This window comes from Cnephaeus nilssonii (assembly GCF_951640355.1).
Source record: "Cnephaeus nilssonii genome assembly, chromosome: 5".
Classification (NCBI taxonomy): domain Eukaryota; kingdom Metazoa; phylum Chordata; class Mammalia; order Chiroptera; family Vespertilionidae; genus Cnephaeus; species Cnephaeus nilssonii.
The window spans coordinates 86,537,998-86,558,237 of record NC_137076.1 but is presented as its reverse complement, the minus strand read 5'-3'; the positions used below and the strand labels follow the sequence as shown (position 1 = coordinate 86,558,237).

General features: G+C 37.6%; 1 protein-coding gene across 1 annotated transcript; it reads right to left on the bottom strand.

The window, feature by feature from the left end:
* Nucleotides 1-3,826: 3,826 nt before the first annotated feature.
* LOC307100581 (serine protease inhibitor Kazal-type 6-like) lies at nucleotides 3,827-16,256 on the bottom strand (the record flags this gene model as incomplete). Its single annotated transcript, XM_079773051.1, has 5 exons — nucleotides 3,827-3,872; nucleotides 5,720-5,835; nucleotides 8,518-8,592; nucleotides 13,369-13,391; nucleotides 16,199-16,256. The coding sequence occupies 5 exons, from the start codon at nucleotides 16,254-16,256 to the stop codon at nucleotides 3,827-3,829; spliced, it is 318 nt and encodes a 105-aa protein (XP_079629177.1).
* Between the last annotated feature and the right edge of the window lie 3,984 nt (nucleotides 16,257-20,240).

The window sequence follows — 20,240 nt, the reverse complement described above, 5'->3', positions numbered from 1 at the left end:
ACTGAATTTAAATGTTATAATGTTTGTGTGCTTATCACAGGAAACATGGGAGGTACTCAGTAAATTGGCTAAATGTATTAATGGTGGCTTATTTCAGTCTTTATCTTAGTTTCTATTTTCTCTGGCTCCCCCTCCAACACCCATCCCCTCTTGCTCCTCTTTTCATTTTGGAGTGTGTTTGTGTGGTATATATGTTTGTGTATTCCACTTCAAGAAATCTTCACATTGACACAGAGAAGCCCCCAGACAAGGATTTCATAATAATGAGGAATAAAAACAGGATTATTAATATTTGCTCCTCTTGGCAGTCTCTGTTTTATTTTAAACTAGAGGCCCAGTGCATGAAATTTCGTGCACAGGGAGGTGTGTCCCTCAGCCCAGCCTGCACCCTCTCCAATATGGGACCCCTCCAGGGATGTCCGACTGCCCGTTTAGGCCAGATCCTAAACGGGCAGTCGGACATCCCTCTCACAATCCAGGACTGCATGCTCCCAACTGCTTGCCTGCCTGCCTTCCTGATTGCCCCTAACCACTTCTGCCTGCCAGCCTGATAACCCCCTAACCACTCCCCTGCCAGTCTGATTGATGCCTAACTGCTCCCCTGCCAGCCTCTTTGCCCCTAACTGCCCTCCCCTGCTGGCCTGATCGCTCACAACTGCCCTCCCTTGTAGGCCTTGTTCCTCCCAACTGCCCTCCCCTGCTGCCATCTTGTGGCAGCCATCTTGTGTCCACATGGGGGCAGCCATCTTTGACCACATGGGGGCAGCCATCTTGTGTGTTGGAGTGATAGTCAATTTGCATATTACGCTTTTATTAGATAGGATAGAGGCCTGGTGCATGAGTGGGGGCCAGCTGGTTTGCCCTGAAGGGTGTCCCGGATCAGGGTGGGGGTTCCCTTAGGGCATGGGGTGGCCTGGGTGAGGGGCCTGTGGTGGTTTGCAGGCCAGCCATGCCCCCCAGCAACCCAAGCGTAGTCCCTGGTATCTGAGATTTATTTATCTTCTATAATTGAAACTTCGTAGCCTTGAGTGGAGACCTGGGCTGGAGAGGGTGTACGGAAAGCTTGGCTTCCTCCATTGCCAGGGAAACCCAAGCCTCCTGCTCTCTCTGTGGCCGCAGCCATCTTCATTGGGTTAATTTGCATACTCGCTCCTGATTGGCTGGTGGGCGTGGCTTGTGGGTGTAGCAGAGTGATGGCTAATTTGCATATCACTCTTTTATTAGATAGGATCGTTAAAAAACATTTTAATAAAAAATCTTAAACATCCAGCAATGCTAAAATAATTTTATAGTAAACCCCTATAACCCCACCTCCTAGATTATACCATTAATATTTTACATACTTGTGGGTTTTTTCATTAATTCTCACCCAAGGATAATTTTTGCATTGATTTTTAGAGTAAGTGGAAGGGAGAGAGAAAGAATGGGGGTGAGAAGGAAGTGAGAGGAGGAAAGAAAGATCAATGTGAGAGACACATCAATTGTTTGCCTCCTGCAAGCATCCCAACTGGGGTTGGGAATGAACCGGCAATCCAGGTATGTGCCCTTGACTGGAAATCGAACCTGTGATGCTCTGACCACTGAACTACCCCAGCCAGGGCTACTATACATGTTTCTTAAATATATTTACCCATCTGTTCATTAATCCATCTTTGATGCAATTTAAAGTAAATTGCAAACATCAGTACCCTTCTCTCTAAAACCTTTGCCGTGCATATCATATTAAAGACTACACTATGTTTCCATTCTTTTCTTTTGGTGTAAAATTTGCAAACTATGATATACATAAATCTTATGTGTGTTTTCACTGAGGTTTGGAAAAAATGTATACATCTCTGAAACAAAACTTCTGGAGTTTAACTGTTGGTTTTTTGTATGTGACTTGCCTCTTCTTTCTAAGAGATATGAGATTTCTGATCTTCGGTGGTTTATTGTTTATATGCTTCCCTTTCATCCCCAAAGAATAGCTCAGAACTAGACAGTAGACAGTATTTTTGATCACTTACTCAGTTAAGGCACCTGAAATGAGCCATGAAGTAAATGAAAGAATCTTAAGATGTGGATGAGAGATTTGTTTGAGAAAGAAAGGATCGGCAGAGTGGCAGAAGGTGGCACAGAGGCATTGCAGGCAGCCTAGGGCAAAGTGGTGGAAATGCACTTTTGGGTGGACAGCCGACAGGGACCTGGCCTGGCTGGAGGAGCCGGTTCCAGCAGGAGAGAGGAGGAGGAGGCCATGTGGGACGGCAATGCTTTTAGTAAAGATGTGCAGTGACTCACTTCTCTAACTACACGTGGTCCTACACACGTTTACATTAAAAGTGGCTAAATTACGTCAGGGGGAGAAACTACAAAGGAGAAAAGGCTCAATTTCCCTAGGAAGCAGGAAATTTAGTATACAGTAGTTCCCCTTAGCCACAGTTTTGCTTTCTGTGGTGTCAGTTATCATGGTCCAAAAATATTACGTGGAAAATTCCAGAAATAAAGAGTTCCTAAGTTTTAAATTTCTCACTATTCTGAGTAGTGTGATTTGATCTCATGCTGTCCTGCTCCCTCCGACCCAGTAGGAGACTGAGTGGGTTATTGAAAGGGCTGTGTTGTGACCTTGGTTCTTCTACTATCTTCTACGTTTTTCTTTGGCAGTAACTAATTAAAATTTCTCTGGGCCTTAAGATTCCTTATATTTCATCTAGTTCTCTCATTCCATGATTAAGATCAATAAGAGATCAATCAAAGGACTTGTATGCATGCATATAAGCATAACCAATGGATGCAAAACTCTGGGGGGTGGGGGCATATATGGGAGTGGGGTGTGGGGAGGGCAATGGTAAGATATGTACACATATAATACCTTAATAAAAAAATTGAAAAAAAAAAGATCAATGGGATGCTTTCTTTAAATGTGCACACTTTTACAGACTTTCCCTGTATTCATTATTGATTTGATATTCGTTATTTATTTATTTATTTTGTTAATCCTCACCCGAGGATATTTTTCCATTAATTTTAGAGAGAGTGGAAGAGAGAGGGAAAGACAGAGAAATATTGATGTGAGAGAAACACATCGATTGGTTGCCTCCGGCACCACGCTCTGACTAGGACCAGGCCAGGGAGGATCCTGCAACTGAGGTATGTGCCCTTGACCTGAATCAAATTTAGTACCCTTCAGCCCCAGGCCAACGCTCCACCCACTGAGACAAACTGGCTAGAACTGGATGTTCGTTATTTATTGAATATTTATTTACTTCTTGCTATCTGCTGGACTCTATGATATTGCTTGGAAAACCAATAATGTATGTGTTCACATAGTATATAGTCCAACCCCACCAATTCATACAGATGTAAAACTATGGTCCAGAGAGGATAAATGTTTTATTGTTACATAAAAACTTTCCCCCAAATTGGAGAGAACCAATATGACCTCACCTCAGCCTTATAGAATAGATTTTATAAAAGAAAATTCTTCATTATACATGTGAAAATTCCAAGAATGAAAGAGGGGAAGGGATTTTCCCAAGATGCACAATGACTTCATGGTTGATTTAGATTAGAAAAGCAGGTGATCCACATTTATGTCAGGTCAATTATTCCATACTGTATCTACGTGTTTTCTTGATCTCATAGTAAAAACACAGGCCAGGCTTCTGCAGAGTTTATTTTATTGTTAAGCAAATCAAGGAAAATATTATATATTGAACTCTCAAAGACCCAGGCAGAGAAGAAGGTGTGTTTTTATAAATCTAAGCTATCTGCTAGAGAAAAATCAAAGCATACACAAGAAAAGAAGTCTCAGAGAGCTGGCAGCTCAGCACAAAACACTGGCTCCAATTCAGCATGTTCCATAGTGCTTTAGGTTGATCTTCCCACCACTTTTCCTATTGAAGAGAAAGACAAGATATGCTCAGTGCAATATAATTAGTATTCATTGCAGACATTGGACAAGGTTTAACTATGTCATTGTCTATGTAATTATTTGATTTTACAGGTATCCATGTTGACAATGTGGCAGAAGTTAAATTCACTTAGCGGTGACATCTGTCCTAATTACAGAAAGCATGAATCTTAAACAAATTTAATAAGACTTAGATCTTTTTATTTCAATTGTTTCTTCTCTGGGAGTAAATATATATACAACTGGAAAAGGTAAAAGTGACAGGAGAAATAATGGCAAAGAAACTATAGTGTCATGGTTCTGTCCTAATAGAAAATGGAGGAAGTTAAACCAAATATTCAGGCATTTGGCCTTTTATAGTAGATCATATGTTTAGTCCTTCTCAGTAATGAGTGTCCATCATATGCAATCTCAACTTGCCCTACTGCCCTTATCCTGGAAAAAGTTTGGTATTAATTAGCAGGTATCCTATATAATACAAGCCTAATATGCTAAGTGTCCTATCATTTGTTCAACCGTTCTTTCGACCAGTCACTATGACATGCACTGACCACCAGGGGGCAGATGCTCCAACTGGTAGGTTAGCTTGCTGCTGGGGTCCGGCTGATTGGGACTGGGCAAGATGGGCAGGACACGCCCTGGAGCCCTCCCTCCCCAGTCCAATCGTGCACCGGTGGGGTCCTTCAGCCTGGCCTGCACCCTCTCACAATCCAGGACTCCTCAGGGGATGTCGAAGAGCCAGTTTCATCCTGGTCCCCTCAGGACAGGCCAAAGGACCCCACCGGTGCATGAATCCATGCACCAGGCCTCTAGTGTTATATGTAAATGTAGAAATGTTTATTATGCATTGATTCAATATTTATTCATTTAATTCTATGTGTTTGCCCTTGCAGTTATTGATAGGGAGCTATATAATCTCCATGCTTAGGAATCTTACAGCAAAGTTGAGGAAAATTAAGACATTGATAGAAGACAATCTAATACAAAAAAAGAATGACAGTGGTGAAGAAGTGAGGTTACTTTTAAAGAGGGCTATAATTCCCTTGATTTTAGAGCAATCAGACTAAGAGATTGATTGAATAAGTTTTTATTAATTATAAAATATGTCCCATCAGGAAGTTCACAATCTATTTGCTAAAATCTATAGTACCTGTTCTGTTTCTTTAAACACATAAATTCAATAAATATTTGTCCTTGATAGAATCTTCCTAGTATGCTATCTGTAAAGTTTGAATAGTCTGGTAGTAAAAGATGGTCCTCTCCTCTATTCTTTGTTGAAAGGCCCTTTTCATCAGAGGAAAAGAGAGGAGTGAATGGAAATTGTTGCCTTAGCAACATAGAAATTAGTATAAAATAAAATGCTTGAAAATAATGTGGATAAAGTAATACTTTATTGTTAATAATAAATTTTCCCACAAGTTTTTCATGTTTCTGATTTTGATGAATTTTCAAACATAACTATATTGCTAAAATTTATTGTTTTTGAAATTAATAATAACAAAACATAATTGGATATAACTATTAAAAATCTTAGAAATAAATGGGAAAAAATAAAATGTATCAAAATATTTAGATGTATAATTTTTAAAAGTCCCTAAGATTATTCACATTTAATAATTACAATGAAGATTATGCTTTCAAATAATTTATTATGCAAATTGTTATTAGTTTTTGAATGAATTGTTTTCAATCCATTTGCCTGAAGCTTATTTCTGTTATCTCTATGGGTGGGTATGAATAGAAATTTCTAGACTATTTCAAGGGAAGTGTCATTGTCTTATTCAGGAAGTTTGTGCTTGTAAGGGACAGGTTTCTGAGTATGATACTTACGCCGCTGCCTTACAGAAGGAACATTTATTGCCATATGTCTGGCCATCAGAGCCACAGTGGGGATTAGATTCCCGAGTGCAATAGACCTTAGGATCCCCGAACTCAGCACAGTCAACCTACCAAAGTAAGCACAGCAGTGACATGGACATTAGTGCATTCTACCTAAGGGACTGTTCTACACGATAGAAGCTTTAGACAGCAAACTTAAAATTATATATATATAATCTACAGAGAGAGAGAGAGAGAAAGAGTTATATATACAGCATGTCCTGAAAAATGTATACACACTTTAACAGCTAATAGCTCAATTTTGAAATTGAAAAGCAGTTTGATAAACGCTGCCTTTATAATTATTCAAAGTATATATACTACTTTGTATACACATACCCTATATATGTATATAAATATTTATATAAGTTATATACAAATATATAAATATGCATTTATATAAATTCATATTAATATATAAATACTTTATATATTTATATGAAAGTATATGTATATATTATTTTATAAAATATATATATATGTAATGTAAAGCTTCCTGAAATAGAAAATGACCTTATTTGTCTGTGTATCTAGAATGTATTAAACATAACTGAGACTTTTTCTTTGAGATACAGGATACCCATTTCTGTAGTCACAGTATTCAGGAGTGAGTTGATTGAGTTAATGATGTAAGGCAGTTACTTACTCCTTACAAATGTAAGAAGTAAGGCAAATGCCATAGCTATGACTTTCTGTTCCAACACTAAATTTTCCAATTGAGAGTGGTTTTTGGTCTTTAGGTGACACATTTTTTCTTTTTTTTACTGTATTAACCTAATTCTAGTAGCACTCCTGTTTTGTTATAAAGATATGGATGATCATTGCAAAGAGATTCCAAATGTTATGTGATGGCTTGTTAGTTTTCCATCCATTTATTATCTTGAAAACAACATTTTAATGTCTTCATATTAACTTACTTTGTCTCAGAGTCTGTAGTATTTGAACTTTTGTGACTAAGTTGTTCTATTTAGGATTCTGAGGTTGCATCCAGCCTTGGTGAGTACACGTGCCATGATAATTCATGATTATTGTCATGGGCTCTGTAGAAGAAATGGTAGTAGCACCTATGCTACCAAAATATGCCCTCAGTTATAGTGGTCTCTCAAAAATAGCCTGGAGTTTTAAAATTCTTTTCAATTCAATGTCAATATTTTGTATGCAAATGACATTTGAACCATTTTATTCCAAAATACAGGCAATACACAACAGGTAGAACCAAACTTTTCCAAATATCAACTGTGTGGAATGAAGTGCCCTTTAACATGAATGGAGGGACCATACTTTACCCCTCTCCTAGTTCCATTAATAATATCTTATGTTTATCTATTGCTTCACAATATTTAAACCATATAAATTAACTCAGCTGAGACAACTCTGAGATGCATATGGAACAAATTATATTAAGCAGTTTACAGATGTGAATATTGATCCTCAGGATAATTAAGTAGCTTCCCAATGCCACACAACCAGGAAGAATTAAAAACCAGTGCTTGAACATATTCCTTCTCATTCCTGATTCCAACTATCTATTATGGTTGATTTCCAACATAGCCTCATTTAGAGAAATAAAGACCAAGTTCATGATGTACTCTTGACCCCACTTACAGTCAGGGCAAGTAAGCTTTATTGAAATACCTTATTAAATAAGTGTGTGGGCACAAATAAGAGGAATCATATCTTTAAGATATTAACAAACTGTTATCTATATGTATAAAAGCCTAAGTGACCAGCTGACTGGCCGGTAGCTGTCATGTGCACTGACCACCAGGGGGCAGACGCTCAATGCAGGAGCTGACTTGGCAGCTGTGGTTCTCGGGAGACATACCTTGAACCAGAGAGGAGGGAGCCTGATTCCGGGGTGTTTTACCCGAGAACTGCCCTTTCACAATCTGGGACCCCTCGGGGGATGTTGGAGAGCCAGTTTTGGCCCGATCCCCACAGGCCAGGCAGAGGGACCCCACCAGTGCATGAATCTGTGCACTGGCCCTAGTATACTGATAACACTCTCTGAAGGTTTGCATGGGGAAAAGCTCAGCAAAAGAGTCACACAGTTGAGTTACAAAATATCACATATATCAAATTTAAGACAACTGAGACTATTAAACACACATTTTTAATGAAATTTCACATTTTGTACTATTGAGGCTGGGTGGGATGATGCTTATCAGAGATCTTAGGGTTGGTTGGATAGAAGATGTCTGGGCTTTTTATAGTCCTACCTATAGTCCCACTTTTTTCTCACTGCTCTTAAAGATAACTCCATTTTCATACTACTTTTGGGATAGTAACCTTTCCTTTAGGTCCCCAAATAAAAAGTAAGCTGAGAAATCTTCAGGACATGATTAACCATAGAACTTTTTTTTTTCTTCTCAAAAGCTAATTTATTTTGTATTTAAGTCATGAATATACACATTTGCAATTGTGTGAGTCAAGAACAGACTGGAAACCATAGACTTATCACTGATATTTTCATTTATCCCACCAACAGCCAATGGGTAACTAATATTTGTAAGGCATGGCTCTGGGTGCTGGCGATACAAAAAAAGAGTCAGTTATAATATCTCCATAAGTTCACCGTCTTATTTGCATTAGGAAAGCAGAAAAGAACACCGATAATTACAGCACAATGAGTGATAGACACCACAGTGGGCCAAGCAGGGACAATGTGCGGGCTGAGAAAGGGCATCTCAGTCTCTGACATGTGTGTCTCTACAGTCAGGTCAGTGAGAAAGGAAACAAAAGTCTCTTACTTTAAAGAGACGCCATCTCAAGCCATCTTTCCATGGCATTCGACCCTCTGATCTTGTGATCCAGGCTCTTTTGTCCTTTAGAAAGCAGATATGAAAGTGGCACTTGGAGAGCATTTACTTGGAGAGCTTCTAGACCCCACCTCTGTGCCCAGACCCACTTTCCCCCTTCCATGGCCCCCTGGGAATGAGAGTAGGTGGGGCTAAGAATTTCCATAAATAAAATAAAATAAATCCAATATATATGAACAAACTTTCTTAGACTGTAGATATATTTCATGCTTCTAAATTGTCCTGTCCTTCAAGGGTCCCTGATGTAGCTGGAGAGCCATGTTTCAGAACTTGTCCTGTCATTCGCCATTGGCTGGTTGTGTCATCTCAGACAAAGTGCTCACTAGCTGCATCTCAATTTTCTTAACCAAAATGTATTTTTAATTAACGGTTGTCATGCTTCATTCCCATGGTTGTTATAAGGATCAAATGTGGTCATATAAGAGGTGTAGAAAGTCAGCGTGGAGTATTTGAAATAGTCTTGGACTAGGCATGCAGAAAATTAGGTTCATGTTGTAGACCTGCTCTCGCTGTAGCTCTTACCGCATTTTGGAAGGAGCTTCGAACAAGTGTTCAGTACCAGTAGACTAGATGGTCTCTAAGGACCTTTCCTGCTTTGATAACGTAAGATTTAGCAATGATTCATTCAGTAAAGTGGCTTAAATTAAGCTAAATCCTTAATTCTTCAATTGGATGTGAGAAATCACATCTACTGCCTGAATGATTCCTTTATATCTAGAGGCCTTTCCTCACTCACACTGTGTGAGAAATTTTAGCATGGTGATGGGGACAGAAAAAGGCCACTCTCCGAGAGCCGTGGATGTCGGGAAAGGTAAAGAACGACTTGCAGAGCCAGCCAGAAATCCTTAATGTGAGGCAAACAGCGAGGCAGGAGATCATCAGAATATCTAATAGGACTAGAAAGAGCCCACAGTTCTCAACTTATGGAGAAGCAGGCTAAGAATGGCATGCCTTTCCTCTGTCTAAATTTCCTGTCCTCTTTTATATTTTTACTAGAAGCCCGTTGCACGAAGTTTCGTGCAATAGACTTTCCCTTCACCTGGCTGCCGGCACCAGTTTTCCGCCAGCAGCAGTTTTCCTCTGGCCACCTGCCGATCGGAGCGCCTCCGGCCACCCCGAGAGGAACTCCGATCGGGAAGCGCTCCGATCAGCGGGTGGCCAGAGGAAAACTGCTGCTGGCAGAAAACTGGTGCCGGCAGCCACGCAATCAGCCACCCCTAGTTCCGCCACCAGCATCTTCCGCTGGCCCCATGGGTCCTTCTGCAGCGCCAGCTGTTTAGGCCGGCAGGAGGAGTGGAGGTCAGGGACTCGCGAGTCCCCGCCCCCCCGCTCCTACCGCCAGCCAATCGGCCACCCTGAGTCCCGTCCGCCCGCCCCACCCCCCCACCCCCCCCCGCGCCTCCAGCCGGCCCAATCATGGGCGTAGCGGAGTGATGCAATTTGCATATTACCTTTTTATTATGTAGGATTTTGGTCTCCTTTAAATAGAACGCAGACAATTTGTTTCTTAGTGGACATAAAAAGCAGGCCTAGACCAGGGGTGATAGGATTATCTTTCCTCCTTAAAGTTTCCTCCAAGAGGACAGCCAATATCCCCTGAATTTATTTAAAATGCCCAATGCTCTAATGTTAGAGGACGGTACTGTAGAAGGTTTAGACTGATCTGGGTTTGAATTTTGCTTCTTCCGCTTACTACCTGCATTACCTCGTGCAAATAGTTGACTACTCTGAGTTGAAAGGGGTTGAAATGTCTTTATATTTAACTGGAGGCCAGCAATACCTGTCTTCTAGGGTTCTTGTAAATGATTAGTCCTTTGAAAACACTTTGTAAAGCTTCAAGTATCATGTGGAGGATTGATATTATGAGCATTAACAATGTACATTTTTTCATATTCTAGAATTTTTGGAGCCCATTATTTCTTACCCTACTTAATGAGGAATTTTGTTTTGTTTTGTTTTGGTGTTTTTTAGGTTGGTGTTGGCTTTAACAAGAGCCTCTGCTTATTTTCTTGGTCCAGCTTCCTTGGACTACTTCTAGGTACTTGGTTGCCAAAGTTTAGTATCAGCCTGACCCCTTGTGGCTCTTCAAAGAATTGTACCTTCAAAAATATTCTGAAATACAGGGACACTTTTAGTACCCAGATAAGTCATCTAATGGAAACTACATAATCATTTAACTTTACTGGAAAATGAGCTTATATGATCACAAAAATTAACTTAGAAGTCAGGGTCATTGATATTTTAGTCTAGCATTTCAGTTCTAAAAATAAAGCCAATGAAAATTTGCAAACACACACACACCTCTAGGGTGTAGGACTTCATCTGTTCATCCCTTCACTACTACCCATGTGATTACATCAGCTCCTTTTTAATCACACCAGTTTTCTAAACCCTTCCATGACTTGGCCTCTACTTCTGCTGCTTTTATACCCCTTCCACACTACCAAAATGGCTCTACAAAATGATTCAGAATACACCCATTGGCTATTTATAAAATGTTCATCATATTTTACGATATGTTACTCCTTTTTGAAACACCTGATTTCTGTAATATGTCAATACTCTGACTCTCCAACTATTTCTTCTCTCTTCCTTTTATCATTTTTTATTTTCTTCCTGACTATTCACTATGTTCATTTTCAAGAAAATTTTATATACTTGATTTTCCCTCTCTAAGAGCATATATATTTCCAGATGATACTTATGAGTCTTAGGCATTGTTTTTTTCTTGAATCTTCATCAAAGTTTCAAACTCTAATTCCTGTTATTAGAAACATACAGGACCAACTTTAGATAATAATTTAATTCACAATTAATATTTATATATAGTGCATGATTCTAAAAGTCTCCTTTTACAAGTCTATAAATTAGAGTGTTAACTATAATCTACCATCAGATGCTTCAGCATGGAGAGGCTTCTTGGCATGAGCAGCCAAGTGTTGGAGGAAATCTTTCTTCCTTTTGTCTTAGCAGATTCAGAATTGAGCAGGCATGCTCCTGAGGTTAGTTTCAACTTTTCCTGCCTGTCGTTTGAATCGCCACCATCCTTCCAGCCATACAGAAGAGAAATGGTAGCCTTGATGCCATCTGAAAGGTGGCACCCTCCCTTCCCTGTCTACTTGAGCGGAAAAAAGACAGCGGTCTTGGCAAGGCAGGCTTGGTTCGTACTGATTCAGATAGCTAAGGTCAGGTGGGGCTTTAGAGATCATTGAATCTAAATTTTTATTTTAGAGATGTGTAAACACAGGCAATGACAAGAGAGGAGACATCTCTTAGATCCCACAGGCAGTAAATATTCAAATTAGAACTCATGTATATAGTCTCTAAGATGTTTGAGCAAAAACAGCACTCCCCAGCACTGGATAATTATGTAGAATGCAGATTGAAGATGTCCCCATCTGTGATTATTATTTAGTAAGTCTGGCATGGTGCTGGGGGTCTGTATATTTAGAAAACATTTCCAGTGATCCAAAAGCAAGTCCACTACGAGACTTAGGCCCATCCAGAGGAATAGAATCAGTAAATAGTAGATTTTGAGTGAACTTTAGAAAACACTGAAAATCTGGGAAACATTAAATATCCTGGAGATCAAAACCTAAATAAGGGAAGAGACTTGAGTGTTGATGAGAAAACTGGGATAAAATTTCATATATTTTCAATCTGTGTGTAATGCTTTTATATTTTACTACCTATTAAGATACAAAATGGGTTGGTTGGATTGTGCTACTGTGTATGTTTAAACATAATAAGAAATCAATTTTAAGATACAACTTTATATACAAGTACAAAAACGTGTATGTATGTGTCACACACACAAGTGCACACGCACATACATTGAGAGTTAACTGTAGGGCATCATCCATTGAAGGAAAAAGTCTTATGCAATATACTAGAGTTGGAAGAGGTTTTCAACTCTTTTGCCAACTTGAACCAGTTGGCAGTAGTATCTGGAAACTTTTAATGTCAACGGTTCTTGGGCACACAAAGGCTAACAAAAACAATTGCCAAGATCAAGTAGAAATGTCCTTTCTGTATGGACACAGGAGTAGGACTAGCTGGAGCAAATGCCACCTGTTTGTGTTTTTGATACTTAGAACAAGCAATCTGAGGAAAAGTTGATGAATTAATTTGGAAAAAATAGCATCCAGACAATGAAGATAATTTGTCCCCATTCCAACTTTTAACCCAAATTGTACTTACATTTAAGTGAACCAGTCTATGTATACTCAATAAAGAGCAGTAAACAACCTTTGTAATAAGCAACCTTTTTTTTCTCTCTCTTGGTGGCCTTATTTCTACAAAGGAAAGAATAGCCTTTGACCTAAATCCTTCAGAAGCTATTAATTATTAATCAACGACTAATCCTTATATAGTTTACCAAATATTTCCACATAGTTTATATAATTTCAGTATGACTACAATTCTGTGAGGTGAATAAGATTATCCTCTTTTTTACAGTTGTGGAAATTGCAGCTCAGAAAAGCTGAGTTACTTGCCCACGATCTCACAGTGAAAGCAGAGATATATTATGAGTGTTATCATAGACTCATGCTATTTTCATTTGTAGTTTCTTTCCTTTAACAAAACCCGAGAATGGGTATTTAGGCTCTTTTAGCTCATAGAGAAATTGTAGTTAAAAATGTATTACTTCCACTGATTTCTTCATTTGGCCTGTTGGTTCAATGTTTTTGCCCTTTTGCCCACAGACAAACCTCTTTGTGGGTTGGGAATACCAACCAAGCACCACCCAGGTCTGAAGAATAGAAAAAAATATGCACTGACCTTTTCTCCTTGACTGATGACACCTGAAAAAAAAAATCACAAAGTCTGAACACTGTATTTTCTGAATGTGTAAAAAGTGGGATTTGCAAAATTGGGAACCCCTCAAGGCTGGAATGATACTTATTCTTGGTTCTTGGTCATCTCAACAAGGCATGGCATGATTGTTTTTTGGGTGTTTTTTTTTTATACCTGTTCACTTCTCAGGGAGCATAGACACTTGGGAAGTGATGAAAGGGGATGAACAAGGATGAGATCAGATTTCTTAGAGGTTGGGGAGGGGAGTTGAAAGAAAATTGTTTCAGAATCTGGAGATTCATGTTACAGTTCTGGCCCAGTTACTAATCCACTGTGGAAATTACCTCATCTCTGGTCTTTAGAGAATTTGGGTTGGAAAGTCTCCTCTAACTTTGACATTTCGAGGTTCATTGCATTGCCTACAGGCAGTTCAGGAAGAGAGTAACTTTGTTCTTTGAGGTCAAAATTGCTTTCCTGTCCTCTATACTCAGCTTTAAAGACTTGGCCCAAATATAGACTGTCAAGGACAAACTCATTTATTTTGCTACATCCCTCTAAATTCCTGAAAGAGGAAACAATCTATAAATACAGTCTTGATTCTCTCTCTCTCCCTCCATCTTTATAGCTATGTCTGTGATTTTGGGTTGTGGCTGATTAGCTCAATGGTTTTAAATACTGAAATAATAAAAATGTTAGGTTCAATTCTGCTCTGAGCTGAATTCTGATCATTTCTAGGAACTCCTAATGCCAGTGACACCTGGCATGTTTAGCCAAAAGCCTCCTTGATGACAGAAAGTATGAGTAAGTGTCATACTTGAAAGAGAGCAAATGGAAATACCTTCAAGTACGTTCTCTATTAATGGAGATGAGGAGAGAACAGGGCTTTTAATTTTGAAATAAAGCTGATGACAATCTACTGTAGTGAGTACCAACCATATTGCAGCAGTGTTATTTAAAGTACAGATTTTTAGGACAAGCACTTGAACATTTCATTATATAAGACCAAATAGGGCCTGGAAGTTTATATTTTTGTAACCACTGAAAGTAAGTTTTATGACCCAGGAAAATTCATTATTACAATTCTCAGCCATTTCTTCACTGTACAAATCTTTGATCAGAAGAGGAGAGATTTTGCCCACTGTCTTCTTATATGTAGAACTACCAAGGCAGAAGGATGATTAACATCAGCAACACCTGAGTTCAATACAGTAGTCGTATTATTGAAGTTTACTAATGTTAATATTAATAGACATTTGTTAAACCCTTACTAGATCCCATCCACTATGTAAAGCACTTTACATGCATTTTCTCATTTAATTCCAAACACAGGGGTATTCCTTTTATAGCTGTATTTTACAGATGAAGAAAATACTCAGAAAGGTCACACCCTATAAAATGGAAATGCTAGGACTGAAACTCAACATTAAGGCTCTTAGGCATTGGCCTTCCCAAATACAGATTTATCCATGAAGGACCATGTTTTGGTAAATTGAGTGCCTTGGTGCACAAGATCCAATGAAAAGATCATAAAGAAAAGCAATGGGGATATAAATTAATTTCTGAGAGTATCTTAGCCAGCAACTTTTTATACAGTCGCATCTATTTTATGTTATCTCAGCAGGTGACAGAAACATCATTTCAGGTTAGTTTGCCTTATTAGTCAAACTTATTCTATAAGATCACAGTAATTCTTTACCCAACTTTTTTTTCATATTCCTAAATGTATTTTTTCATTTAAATATAACTAGTTTCCAGTGAATAATGACTCCTTTACCTATTTAATCTCAGTTAAAAAAAAAACCTCTGATAGCCCCCCAATTCAATGACTTTTGTCACAGAAAATGATAGATCAGACATGTAAGGTCCCAGGATCCAGTCTCATTTCTAGAACTCTATAAATGAGAGAATATCTCAGAGAGCTGAGCTGTCTCCAGTTGATACAGTCATAAATGGAAGACATGGGTCTAGGTCTTGGGTCTAGAGACTCTAGTGTGTTCTTTGTCTACTACAACATCATTGGGTGGAAAAATAAAGAAGTTAGGAAAGAGATACAGTGTTCTGTTCATTCACATGGCCCTATACTGTAAAACATTGAATCAAAGTATAGCTGTCCTTTGAACAATCCAAATTGATAGAGAATATATGACTATTGCTCATTAAGGTGCCCAAAGATATTCCCCTTCTTGAACAATTGTTGAGTTCCCCAACAACATATATGTTTCAGTATTCTAAGATTGGATACCTTTTTCTGAAGGATTTTTCTAATTGAGTTTCCTTTTTCTCCTTGTTTTAATTTTAATTGAGTTCCAATTACTGTATAAGAATAACGAGTACAGAGAAGCTTTCCTCTGTCTTAGAAGGAAATATTTAAATATTTAAATAAATATTTAAAACAACTAGCCACCCGCCAGACTGGTTTTGTGGAACAAACATAAACTGTGATGTCTAGAAGACCTGATCAAATTCCAAATTCTACTTATGAGTTGCAAGTCCTTAGGCAATTTTCTTATTTTTTTGTGCCACAGTTTTCTTATATGTAGAATATAGATAAGAATAGCTTGCTATGTATATTGGAGATAATGCATAAAAGCTCTTAGTACATGCCTAGAATATAGTATATGCTCAACAAATGAAAGTTATTTTTATCATTATTACTATTACCATTTTCATCATTATAATCATTATCATTATGATAATCTCTCAGAATTGGTCTTTTATATCAAAACTGTTAGAATTTAAAATATGGTGGGCAAATATACTTGTCATGTCCGGTTCAGCATAAGTATTGGATTTTAATTTTAAAGAAAAAACTCACCTGAGAAAAAGCAGAAAAGAGCCAGAGAGAGGAGCAGAAAGACACCTGATATTTTCATGGTGCCAGTTAGCTCACTCAGATCCAGGCTGCTTTGTCCTACTCAGGTTCTCTGTCAAGACACTTCCCAGAGCACTAAAACACACACACTTGGACATATATATAGAGACATGAGAGGGAGTTGGGATCTCCACCTTCTTTATAAAGTCACCTTCTAAAACCATATGCAGTCCTGTACATTTAGATATTTTTTTATGACCTGTCCCCGATGTAAAGAAATGCTTCATCATTTCCATCAGTCTTAAAATTAGGATAATTATGTGAGTCGTACCTTAGATCTTATTAATACAGGATGTCATTTTCCACAGGTAAGCTAGATTTCCCTAGCAACCAATACATCCTCCCTGCTCTTCCCTCTATAGTTTCACTACATTAAAGGGATGAGTCACTGGTGGGGCCACACTTGATGTTATGTCTTTTTTAGACAGGCCCTACATGTCTGTGATCCAGGTGAGTAACCGCAGAGGAATGGAATCTTGGGTGTAACTAGGATTTTCAGAGTCCACATCACCCAAGATGTATCTAAAGAAGACAGGTATTCTACATTGCCACCAGAACCACATCAGTAAAAACATTTTCTGAGCAGAAATCAACCTGTTAATTTTTTAAAACATGATTGTAGTCAAATGGCAGTGACTTTTCATTTTTAAGTCAAAATGAACAAAGGAGGCAATGTCTATTTTTTCCAATTTGTAAAAAGTAAATTATTAATTTGTAAAAGTTACTAAATTGAGGAATATTTAATATTTCTCCTTTTCCTGCAACGTAAAGAAGTGGTTATAATAAAACTCTTTATGTTTTAACTCCTTGAAAATATGCTTTTCTACAAGTTAGATTAATTCCGTTAACTATCATGGCCAATTTAATTACGGACAGAGCAAAGGATGGATGCCATAGATTTCTTGGGGGGAACAAAAAATAAATAAAGAATGGTTATAGTGATAATGACAAGATCTGTCTCAAATCATAATCAACTACTTAAAAATATCATTAAGAAAAAGTATAATAATATAAAATATGGGAAGAATATGAAAAATGTGCCCAATTTAAATTCAAATGATTATTGCAATGTTGTACGAATAACTCAGAAATTATATATTTAAATACCTGTTTTCCTTTTAAATTAGTCACTTTGAGAAAATATATACATAGTATAGATATTTTTTCCTTTTCTTCAGGACATTTGTTTTCTTTCTGGAAAGTACATATTTTTTAAATATTTAATTTTATTTATCTCAAAATTTAGAATAAAAATTTCTGTCTTTGAGAAGGGGAAATCAATTTTATTTTACAATCAAAAAGATATTACTGCTTAATAAAAAGTGAAGCATGATTGTGATAAAAATAAGAAGAAGTTGCTTCTCTGACAGTTTTAAAAGACTTAAACTTAAAGGGAAGAGAGAAAAAAAAGGAGTACAGTCAGGAAAAAGTGGAAAGGAATAAGAGAGAAGCAACTATTGTGCTTGGCAACTATTAAGTGTTTTCATTCTAAGGTAGTGTGATGACATACACATACACTCACTTATAGGTAACTTTAAAGTCCTACATAAAATTATAGGTCAGATATTAGACACTAAAATTTTCAAAGACACCAATGAACAACCTAAGAAACAAATTGTTTTGAAGTTTTTCATAAACACTTTATGGGAGTAGTAATCTGGGAATATTTAGAAAACAGAATAATTGGGAAATTGTTTAAGAAAAGCTATGGAATTTTCACATAATACTTTTGTCTATTTGACATGATCTTTAATTATTTTGGCCTTGTTGAATGAGAATAAGATAAAGAGCCGGGCTCAGAAATTTGACATATTCCTTAGGCTTGGTTTTAGGTACTGCTACTTTCTTCCTCCCTGATCCCACTCCCAATGCTTCCTCCTCCCTTTTGCATTCTCCCTTTCCTTCCCCTTTTTGATCAGAACATTTGGGGCCAGTCTAAGCATAGCCTCATGTCCCAAAATGGCAACAAATTCAAAAGACTTAACAAATAATAAAATGTAAGAGTAGGATCCATGGCATCCCATCAGAATGGTGGTTTCTTCTCCTCCTATCATTTTTGGTAGTTACTTCTCATCCTTCGTTCTAAACTCTCAAAATCTCTGTTCGCCTAAATGTTATTATCTCTCTTCATCTTCCATGCTATCCTTCCCTACCTCCCCATTTCCCAAGAGCTTTTCTTCAACAGGTGTTTTTGATAGAATTATTCTAATCTATTTTTATTCCCTTTATAATAAAGCTTGGGGAAATGGAAGATGAAATAAGTATTGAATCTGGGTGGGTATTGGGGAGAAAATATTACATCACAAGAATATATATTTTAAGACTGGTACTTTGAACAGTAGTTTTTGTTAGGTTTCTGAGCCCATGTGAAAGATAGGTGTGTTGTTTTTTTTCTTTCTTTCTTTTTATAAAACATAAGGAAACAGCTAAGAAATCTTCTGTGGGAATCATCCTTAAATAAGAAGCTGAGATGATAGGAGGTTACTGAGAAGTTACAGGCAATATTGACCACTATTAAAGTTGTGTATAATTCTAGTCTTTTGGCTACAGAGTAAGTAGATGAGAGCAGTTTAAATTTTGTTTTCTGTAGCACTCTTGTCAGGAAAATAGAAAAAGATTTAATAATCATAACATTTAAAGGTAAGTTTCAATGAATTAAATAATGAAAAAAAAACACAAAAATGAAAAAAAGGGGGTGTGAGAGAAAGCAGTGAAAGTCAAGACATTTTACAGACAGTAGCATGCAGTCTCAGCATACATGTAGTTAATTTCCAAAAATTAGCTATGCACACTTTCTTTTATGTAATTAAAGACAAAAAATACTGTGATATTATATTTTCCAAGTGCAGTTTATCATATAAACCCAATACATTTACTCACAAATATTATTCAGAGTCAAATACACACAATCATCTACATTTTAAAAAGGTAATTCTGATTCTATAACTTTTGTGATATAAGGGATTTTTTTGGCACAGTTGAGAGATTTTTAAGGGTGCTTTTTGATTCTATAATTTTTGCTTCTGGTTGTACAATATCATTTTGCCTATTGAGGTGCAGCTTTATTGCTTTTAGAAAGTTTAGGTCTGGGCCCAGGGACATACACATACCTCTTTATATGTTTTAACATGTTTATCATTCATATAAATATCCCCCAATATTGTTCATATGTAGTATGATGTGTTATTTTGAAATGTCAGTTCTCAAACACTGATGTCCTTATCTCTAAGCCCTTGAGACCTGCCACTATTTAGTACAAGTCATGGGATAGAGAGGTGTGTTTTTAAAAAAAAGAACAGGTACCACCTTACCTTAGTCAAGAAAGTCACTGTTCAGCATTAAATTATGAAGTGGCTTTTTAAATTTGTTAACATTACTAGCCATATAATAGACTAAAATCAAGAATTTTGCATTTTGCTACAACGTGAAAATCAAACTAAGCCATAATATATAGTTTCTTATATAAAACTTTTGAAAGTTAACTGATGCTGTAGTATAGTATTAAGAACATTTGTGTTTCATTTAAAGATGTCTCTCTTCCTAATTTTCTTTCTTTTTAAATTCATTTTTAAGGCTGAATTTTGTATATCTGCTTTTATATTAAGCCTCCTCAAATATCTTATGTCAAAGCTTAGCATTAATTTGAATAAGATCCCAGAAAAGTTCATTATACTATAGATTTAGAAACAATTATGAAAACACTAGAGGCCTCGTGCATGAAATTCGTGCACTAGGGGGGCAGTCCTTCAGCTCGGCCTGTGCCTCTCACAGTCCGTGAGCTTTTGGGGGAGGTCCGACTGACTGATGTCCTAAGCTGGTGGTCACACATCCTTAGCACTGCCACAGAGGCAGGAGAGGCTCACACCACCACTGTTGCACTCACCAGCCGTGAGCCCAGCTTCTGGCTGAGTGGCACTCCCCCTGTGGGAGCACACTGACCACCAGGGGGCAGTTCCTGCATCGAGGGTCTGCCCCCTGGCGGTAA